Source organism: Salvia miltiorrhiza, chromosome 8 (genome assembly GCF_028751815.1).
Source record: "Salvia miltiorrhiza cultivar Shanhuang (shh) chromosome 8, IMPLAD_Smil_shh, whole genome shotgun sequence".
Taxonomy (NCBI): domain Eukaryota; kingdom Viridiplantae; phylum Streptophyta; class Magnoliopsida; order Lamiales; family Lamiaceae; genus Salvia; species Salvia miltiorrhiza.
In genome coordinates this window covers 29,463,618-29,472,970 of record NC_080394.1, presented here as the reverse complement: position 1 = coordinate 29,472,970, position 9,353 = coordinate 29,463,618, and the positions used below count along the sequence as shown (strand labels likewise).

The 9,353-nt window shown below is 34.4% G+C and overlaps 1 protein-coding gene across 2 annotated transcripts; it reads left to right on the top strand.

Moving 5' to 3' along the window:
- The first annotated feature begins 532 nt into the window (after nucleotides 1-532).
- LOC130997548 (uncharacterized) lies at nucleotides 533-8,158 on the top strand. 2 transcript variants are annotated; one of them, XM_057922888.1, is made up of 13 exons: nucleotides 533-718; nucleotides 802-887; nucleotides 1,132-2,026; nucleotides 2,120-2,187; nucleotides 2,864-2,946; nucleotides 3,629-3,728; nucleotides 3,929-4,014; nucleotides 4,682-4,764; nucleotides 4,955-5,082; nucleotides 5,204-5,305; nucleotides 6,022-6,315; nucleotides 6,392-6,514; nucleotides 7,501-8,158. In XM_057922888.1, the coding sequence occupies exons 1-13, from the start codon at nucleotides 715-717 to the stop codon at nucleotides 7,882-7,884; spliced, it is 2,436 nt and encodes an 811-aa protein (XP_057778871.1). In that variant the 5' UTR covers nucleotides 533-714; the 3' UTR covers nucleotides 7,885-8,158. The 2 variants fall into 2 exon arrangements, with proteins under 2 accessions (XP_057778871.1, XP_057778872.1); XM_057922889.1 differs by having other exon boundaries at nucleotides 534-718; nucleotides 802-862.
- The last annotated feature ends 1,195 nt before the right edge of the window (nucleotides 8,159-9,353 follow it).

Genomic DNA, 9,353 nt, shown 5'->3' with positions numbered 1-9,353 from the left:
AAGCCCCCTCCCAATTTTTGAGTTTTTTTTTTTTTAATATAGAAATTTATTTCACTTAATATATCAATTTATATGTATATGTGTATATAAATAAGAAATAGAAGAAAAAATATAATACATTATTTCTAGTATATCCAACTATCCATATTAATTCTTTGAAATTGTACATTGATTTGTTACATTTATGTTATTTTTATCCTATTTTTTTTTTCTTAATTAATTTTTAATGTTGAATTTGAGTCCATTCTAAAGTTAAAAGTAAAATTACTAATTATTAACAATAAAAGTTAGTTTATTTGTTTAGAAAATGAAATATATTTTTTTAAAAGAATGCATAAAAGTATTGTTTTGTATACTTTCAATCTACTTGATGTTGAATTAATTGAATTGCAAACATATATCTATTATATTAAGTGATTGTTAAAAAAATGCATGAAAATAAAGTGTACGGAATATTCAAAAAAATTTGCTTCGGGTCGTAGATCAATAAATTTAGCCCCCCTAACCTCAAATCCTGGATCCGCCCTGGTAACATGCGATAAATTAATTCCCAAATCCTCCGCCTCCGAAAACCCCACTAATTTTTTTTTCCTGCGACTCGCCGCCTCTTATTCCCCTCCGCTTCCTGGCTGCCGCCGCTGCTCCCCAAGTCACCAGTCCGTCTATCTGTTCGGCTTGGCATACCCTCTTTCCCCAGCGGGAAAGATACACAACATGGGTAAGAATAATATCTGCGCAATTGTTCTTCACTACGCCATTGTACTTCCAATAACAGTGTTTCCCATTATACTGTGGCTGCAGAAGAGAAATCCACCCGCAAAGAGCGCAGAAAAGAAGCTCGCTCAGCCAGGAATAAGAAAAAGTTTGATTCATGGATCCACCATCGAGTAATTTGCATGTTTATATATTCATTATTTGTTTTATGCTGTGTGTATATTTTCTGTTTGTTTTATGAGACTATGATGTCTGAACGTGCGAAACATTCTGGTGCATTTTTCTAGTATTTTATAATGCTGCATCATTTATTGTATGTGATTGTTTTACTCAATTATGAAATCCGAACACGAAGCTTAATCCAGTGCGTTTTATTTTTTCTCATGGAACTAAGAATTATTGTTTCACTTGTTGTAGCAATCAAAGGTTGTTAATTTAGAGTCGAAGTCTGAGAAGGCAGGGAAGCGACTTAAGAACAATGAAAATGATGGTAGCACTATGCAACCTGAGATGGTGGAGATATCCAAAACTAAAACAAGGGAGTCGACAACTAGTGAGGCAACTAGACTCTCTCGTACTTCACGAAACTCAGAAGCGAAAAAGGAGTTGAAACGGAAGAGGAGTTTAGATAAAACTTCAAAAGCCAACTTCTTTAACTTCCTAGATATGGAAACGAATGGAATAATGGCATCAGCAGAGGAGGATATGCGTTTGGAGAGGAGACTTGCAAAGAAGCTCAAGGTGAAGAGTGGGAGGTTGACTAATGCCAATGATGATATGGATATGTTGCTTGAAGGTATACCATCTATGACTGAAAGTCTTGGGAAAATTGGAAAAGAGGATAAAACTGCCCGGGATACTGCTAGTTATTTGAAAACTAAAATGCCTGATTCAGTTGATAAAGACTTAGATGATGAAATTTCATCTGATGAAGGCATTCAAGAGTCCAATTTACTAACTAGCGACGAGGAGCTCGATGATGTGGTCTCACCTAAAGATTCCCCTATTTCATCTGATGAAGGCAGTGAAGAGTCTGATTCCCTAACTAGCGATCAGGAGCATGAGGATGAGTATCTTGCTACAGATTATCGAAAGAAAAACCTTGAAACTAGCAGATTATTAAAAAAACATGGCAATTCCAGTTCATCTGAACAAGGACAAGAAGTATCTGGACCTCCAAAGACCGTCTCCTCCGAGGTAGCCTTGGATAAATTACCTAACAAGGGAACAGGGAAATATGTGGCTCCCCATCTTAGATCTCATGGTGTAAATGAATCGGCTGAATATGCTGAAGTGCGTAGAAGATTACGAGGTACGAGCTTACCTTTGTATTCTCTTACGGTTTGATGAGTCTATTAGTTATCATGTGCTATGTCCTAGATTGATTTAATTCATTATTTTTCAGGACTTCTCAATAGGCTTTCTGAGACCAATGTGGAGTCGATCACCAGTGAAATTTCGGCTCTCTTTCAAGTAAGTTACCAGTAGTCATATCTGCTTTGTATAATATTGTTCAAGTATTGTTTGTGGAACCGGTTAAGAGTCTATACATGGTTAGAAAAATACAGAAAATGCACTTATGAATGGCGATTGAGCTTGGAACCAATCTTTGGCAATGGTTATAACTGGGTATAAATTATACATTGATATTTCACATATCTAACATACAGTCTATCATCAAATTAGACTTCTGCTAACTCCAGGATATTTGTGTTATTGATGTGAAAAGGTTTACTTCTCCTTTCTATATATATATATATGATATATGATTATGTTTGTTGATTTTTTTTTTACTTTCAGAGTCTTGGAAACTGATGGCTCTGTCATGTCATGATTAGGTGGCTATGTTGCAATTCTTTGCATAACAATTGCAAGAATTGGGCATGGGCCAGACATTATGGACATTATACATTAGTTTATAATCTTGATGTATATTAGCTATATCGTGGATTAGATAGATGAGTCACTTTGTTGATGTTGAGATCTCAGTTGTCATAATTTTTGTAATTTCTGCTACTTGCAGACTGTTGGGCATGGACCATGCTGTTCATATGGAACTATCAATAGTTTTATTGTAGATTAGCATGAGTTGCTTTGTCGGTATAACAATCCCAGTTGTCATGATTTGTGTAATTTCTGCTACTTGCAGTCTGTAGGCCGTGCTGTTGGTACCCAGATCGTAAGTGAAGAGATTGTGTCCTCTTGTTCTGGAGGCCCTCGTGGAAACGAACAGTTAAGTATATTTGTTTCTTTCCCTGGATGTCCTATGTTTTCTCCAGTTTGTTCCTAGCTGAGTTTACACAGTTGTAGACTAATTATTATTATGAAATATATAAACTGATTATGATGCTTGCTTTATTATGGTACATTATAATCTATTCTCTGTCGTAACTGAAACAAGTGCCTAGTAAGAGGAACCCTAGGGGTTCCCTGGGAGGGGGGGGGGTTTGTGAGGTTATTGTGAAAATCATTAGAGAGCCCCAGAAGATATATATGCAGCCTTGGATATATTGATATATCTTTATTTTTGATAAATTAACAATTAAACAATTAAATTTAAAGACCGCACCATGGTGGACTCGAACCCAAGACCTTTAGCCTTAACAACTCTACCGCTAGGCCAACACATGCACACGGATATATTGATATTTCTTGGATGACCACCATGTGAGGAATGGACATTGTACTTCATTCTTATTGCATAGGCTTATATGACTTTTGTTCACCAGGTACTACTAACCAGCAACGTGTTTATGCCTTCAGTGAAGAAAGGTTTTGTGGTATTTAGTATAAATTTGTTTAATTTAAGTGTAAGATCTTTTCAGAAACAAGTTGATGTCTTTCATTCAAATTTAGTTGTTGTTCCTCTTTTATTTTTTGACATCAAATACATTTTTTGCATTTCCATATGAAGGTATGCTGCAGTTTTTGCAGCATTTGTTGCTGGAATGGCTTGTTTGGTTGGGATGGACTTTGGTGCCAAACTTCTTGCACGTCTTGCAAATTGTTTTGAGGTAGTTCTCCTGAACAAGTTTCATACATCTTTTGCACGGTATAAATCTAATTAACTAACAACGGGAATCTACTTAATCAAAAGGCACAATCACTTCAAGCTATATGGCTTTATCAAATTTGCAATATGGCCACCTCCTTCGTACTTTCAAGGTGTGCTTTCTCTTGGTTGACAAGAGGCCTTTTTTGTGTTCTATCTCAGGAAGAGTATATGAAAGAAGACAATCTCTCGTTGCGGAATTTGACTCTTTTGTTATCTCATTTATATGTTTTTGGAGTCTGCTCCAGGTACGGTAACAATATTTATATACTCATAGTTTTTATAAATGCAATTGTATGTTCACTCGTGCTGCTTGTATATTGACTCCATTTGTAAATCTGCTTATGATTTCTTCTATTTTGGCATTTATCAGCTTCTCATTGCCTATTAACTTTTTTTTTTTTTTTCCAATTGAATATGTGAACCATTCTTCTAAATTTTGTACGTTAAACATACTAGAGCAACTTTGATATTTGCTTGATGGTCTTAGTTTTCGTTCAGCAGCTATTGGCTCAAGCATGGTAGATACTTTATATTTTGAAATTGTCCCTTGGCTGTTTCTATAGATTTGTGCAATCAAAAGTTGGTTTCTTTAAGATATACACTTTTGGTATGACATGGATGGCATGACGTTTAAGTATAGTGTGATCTCTTTCTGCCCAGCATTCATTGCATTAACTATATTGACATTTGAGATTGTTTTCAGTAGTTAACTTTAAAAAAAGCAAGCCCCACTTTACTGAAGAATCATTAGGGTTCTCAGTTCTCTGCAAGTGAATGTTTCTTGATGTAATTAATTTGACATTTTGATATCACATTTGAACATCTTTTACCTCTGCTTTTATCCTCCCTTTTAGTCGATATTGAGTTTTGATGTGCCGCAGCCCACTGATGAACTCTCCTTTTGATGACCAGTGAATTGATCTATGATTTCCTGATAATGCTGGGCAAGCGATTAACTGAGGTTGATGTTTCGACAGTCCTGACAGTGTTGCAGTGTAAGTCATACTTTCTTTAGTTTTTGTCATGGTAAAAAGTTTATACTTGTGGACCATATAAATTTGTTGAGCAATTATTTCACATCGCTCGAACAATTACTGAGCAATTATTTTTGTTTGCCATGACTTGCAGTGGTTTTGGTCACTTGGTGATTGCGTTTGTTTATACTAAAAAAGTTGCTTCTGACAGGTTGTGGGATGAAGTTGCGAGGGGATGATCCTGTTGGCATGAAAACTTTCATTCACAATATTCAGAGTAGGGTTAATGAGTTGAAGGCCTCTGCTGTATCCGGGCAATCAAATCTAAACAGCAAAAGAGTATGTACATTGAAATTATTTACACTGACTCACTAACATGTGACATCATGGTAGCTCTTGTTCTTCTTATGTAGCATACCATATGCTTCCTACTTCCTCTTACTCCTGTCAATTTCTTCAGATGGAGTTTATGATTGATACCATATGTGACATAAAGAACAACAAGAAGAGATCGAAAGACGAAACTGTACAGCACACACGGATAAAGAAGTGGCTACAGAAGGTTCATGTTCTCATCTCACACAGTTACTATTATATGTTTGATGGTAGCTCTTGTTCTTCTTATGTAGCAGACATCATGGTCATTCTACAATAACATGCTCAGGATACTGGAAAAGACAATGTAGTTTCTGTTATCATAGATCTAATTGTATATATCTCTTTTAAGTGTTGACTCTGATCAAATAACATATGCTCTGCCTTGAACTGCTTTAAGTGAAGTGGTGCAGCATTGTGTCAAGATCTGGAACCAGCTCTATCTACACGCATACTGTTTGGTCTTTGTCCTGCATAATGTTGGTCCTTTTTGTTCCCCATTTTCTCCGCCATCCGCCACTTACAATATTTTTACTGTTTTTTTTTCTATGATATGCTGATGTTATGTCTATTTTCTGTTAATCAATTATCACCTCTGAAAATATTAAGATGTAAGTATCTATTTGTGATTTTTGGGTAGGGACATATCCTTAGGTGTGTCCAAGGCGAGGCCAGAGCTATTATGTAATTATTATTTCCAGAACAGTTAACAATCACATGATGACTACTTGAGAATATATTGGAAATTTTGTGATATTTGCAAAGTAAGGGTTTTAGGTTCTTTTCATATGTGGAGAAATAAGCAAAGTGCGTCCTTTTTGAGGTGTAAGCGTGCACATGTGTATGCTATATATTTTTGGTCTTTTTGCTTTTATTTACGTTTCTCATGTTTTTCTACTGCAGTTCAGGGTTGATGATATATTAATACGAGGTTTGAAATGGAGCAAGCTTCTTGATCCTAACAAGAAAGGTCAGTGGTGGTTGTCTGGAGATATTGCTTCAACTACTGAAAATATTGAAGAGGTTGCTGGGACAATTGATAAAGAGATCCCCGAAACCAAAAAGATGTTACAGCTTGCAGCATCAATGAGGATGAATACAAGTGCAAGAAGAGCGATTTTTTGTGTAATTATGAGTGGAGAGGACTATATTGATGCGTTTGAGAAACTTCTTGGACTTGACTTGCCAGGAAAGCAGGTATCAATATCTTAATTATAGTTCTCGTATTTCATTTATCATTTCTAATACCCCTATTGTCTTTTCTGCCTGCTAGGATCGAGAGATCATGCGCGTACTTGTGGAGTGCTGTCTACAAGAGAAAGTATTCAATGAATACTACTGTATTCTTGCATCTAAGCTATGCAGCCATGACAAAAACCACAAGTTCACTTTACAGGTGGATTTCTAGTTTTGTGGCTTAGCTATTTATTTAACCAATAACCTTTTAATTGATACTTGAGAATTTGATATTAAAACCAAATATCTAGCCTTCTCCCTGGTACTGCTTGAGGATTAAGGATACATATGAAACACGTCTTTCTGCCCTAATGAAGATGGATAAAATGACCTGGAGTTTTTTTTACTGGTTGATTGGTGTAAGATGTTATGATTGCCCACCTCCTGTGTGAGAAGTTTTCATTTGGTAATGACAAATTTTCAGCATAATCAAGCTGATTATACGCTAAAAAGGAAGAATTTGGTTCAAATAATGCTTGTCATTTTGTGGATGGGAAACAACTTTATGATTGTACGGCTCTTTGATTTGACATATATCTGTACTATAATTTCATGACATTCATTGAGTATTGTTGGTAGAGATGTCCCTGTCACCAAGTCCCTTGCGTAGCTTTAATCGGATGGGGAACTAAATTTTTTACCTGAAGCATATATGTAAATGCTGAGATCCTGCAGTATGAGTATGTGATGTGATTGATTTAAACAAGGCACTGTCATTCGGAGATATTCCTTCCTTTTCTAGGTTGTTTTCATGTTTTTTTCTCTAGTTAGCATTTCCTGCAGCAGTGCAGTCAATGTTAAGAACTTAACGCTCCAAAATTCCCTCAGCTAATTAAACTAGATGCTTTTCTTGCAATAAAGTTGAGAATGGTGGGAGTGAGAAGGTGAAAGTCTACGTCAAACATTATTGCTTTCCAATGTGAATAATCATGCTGGATAAAGCTATATGTTTGAATTGGGCAGATATAATAGTTCATTGGATCTTGTTGCTTTTCTTTCAATTATACTGATCACTAAATTGTTGCTATTTTTTGCCTTAAATTTCACACTGCAGTTTCAAATGGGTAGGTATAGAGTCATCCACTTCCTTCAAGTAATTCGCTAAACTTATATTTGTCTTTGTGTCTTTTTTTGTTGTTGTTGCAGTATTGCCTATGGGATCACTTCAAGGAACTGGAGTCAATGTCACTGATCAGATCGATGCATTTAGCAAAATTTACTGCAAGGATGGTCGAGTCTTTTAGCCTTTCATTAGCAGTTTTGAAGGCTGTTGATTTGAGTGACCCTGCAAATCTGACTCCAAAAAGGATCATGCATTTCCGGATGCTATTTGTGGCCATATTCGAGTTCTCAGATAAGAAAGTTTGGAATATTTTCACGCGTATCGCTGTGACTCCTGAATACGAAGCTCTTAGGAGTGGGGTTGAGCTTTTCATAAGCAAATATGTCTTAAGCGGTCAAAAGTCACTGGCGAGCAAGTTCAGGATTGCAAAGAAGGCTCTTAACAACATTGAAGGTGTTGTGATGTGAATTTGCTTAACTGTACCGCATTTCTATGTACTGGTTTCATTTATTCGACAGCGACCAGGTTTTTGTAGGATACAAGTTATTTATTGCCTTAGATCATATTTGTAGTCTTTTTGGTTTACTTCGAAGTAGACTAGAATTGAATCATTATAGATATTGAGTTTTAAAACCCTTGCCATTATAGTAGACATTGGAATTTTTTGTATCCCGACACATTTTTGTTGTGAGAAAATCAAATGCAATATAAATATGTGGTAAAGCTTGTTTACTCTTTCTACATGAATATGTTGCATACTGTACTTGTTTCTATTTAGACATTCTGGAGCTAATCATCTGCAGGTAGGTTTATTAGAAAGAATGATCAATGCATTATTGTTTTCGAAATGCTCAGTGATATATATGTATATTTGGTAGGGATCGATGACTCTTTCACAAGTTATGCACTGCTTGTGAAACTTTTAACATTTTCTAATAGCAATGTCACTTCTCTTTAACATACAATATTGTTATCAGTTAGTAGTTACTAGTACATCCTCCCGTGCGATGCACGGGCCACGATATATTTATTTATTTTTAAAATTTTAATTTATATAAATATATTACTCACTCCGTCCCATTCTAATAGGTTCGTTTTCCTTTTTGAGACGTCTCACTCCAATAGGCTCGTTTTTCATTTTCAGTAAAGAAAATGTACTTAATTGGTGTAAACCACGCCACTTACTCCTGAAAAGTAAGTTTCTTAATAACAAAAAAATTTTGTTAATTTAAATATTAGTATTTGATAGTTTATCAACTTAATGAGTAGGAGTATAAGTATTAAATTTGATGAGTATTGTATAATAATTAAATTTACTGATTATAAAGCATATAATTTAAGTGAATCTCATTTTGAGCAAATAACACTAAAACTATCAATAACAATATTAATAGACGTCATATAATAATTTTGGGCTCTTAAAAGTACGAACTGCATTATTATTAAAAGTTCATATTTAAATAGCCCAAAAATAATTACAAAAATAGAAAAAATACGAATAATATAAAAACAAAATATAACAACAAATATGTTTATACAAACAAATAAATAATTTGTACATATTATTAAATAAATCTATATTACAATTTAAATTCTAATTTTAAGATAAATAACTATTTTTTTACAAATTCATATTGAAATTTCCTTCTCCTTAATTGCATTAAATTAAAATAATTATAATCAAAAGAGAAGAGAACATGATAAATTTTGTGGAGAGAGATTAATATATAGATAATATAATAACGTGGAGTGAATAAGGAGAGAGGGGAAAAAAATGAAAGAATATAGAAAAAGAAAGAGGAGAGAGAAATATAATCACTTTAAAATTTTAAATTATAATAACTTATTTATTTCAAATTCACATTTAATGATTTTTATATCAAATTAAAAATCTTGTCATGATCTTTAATTTAAGATACATGTCGAATATATTTTC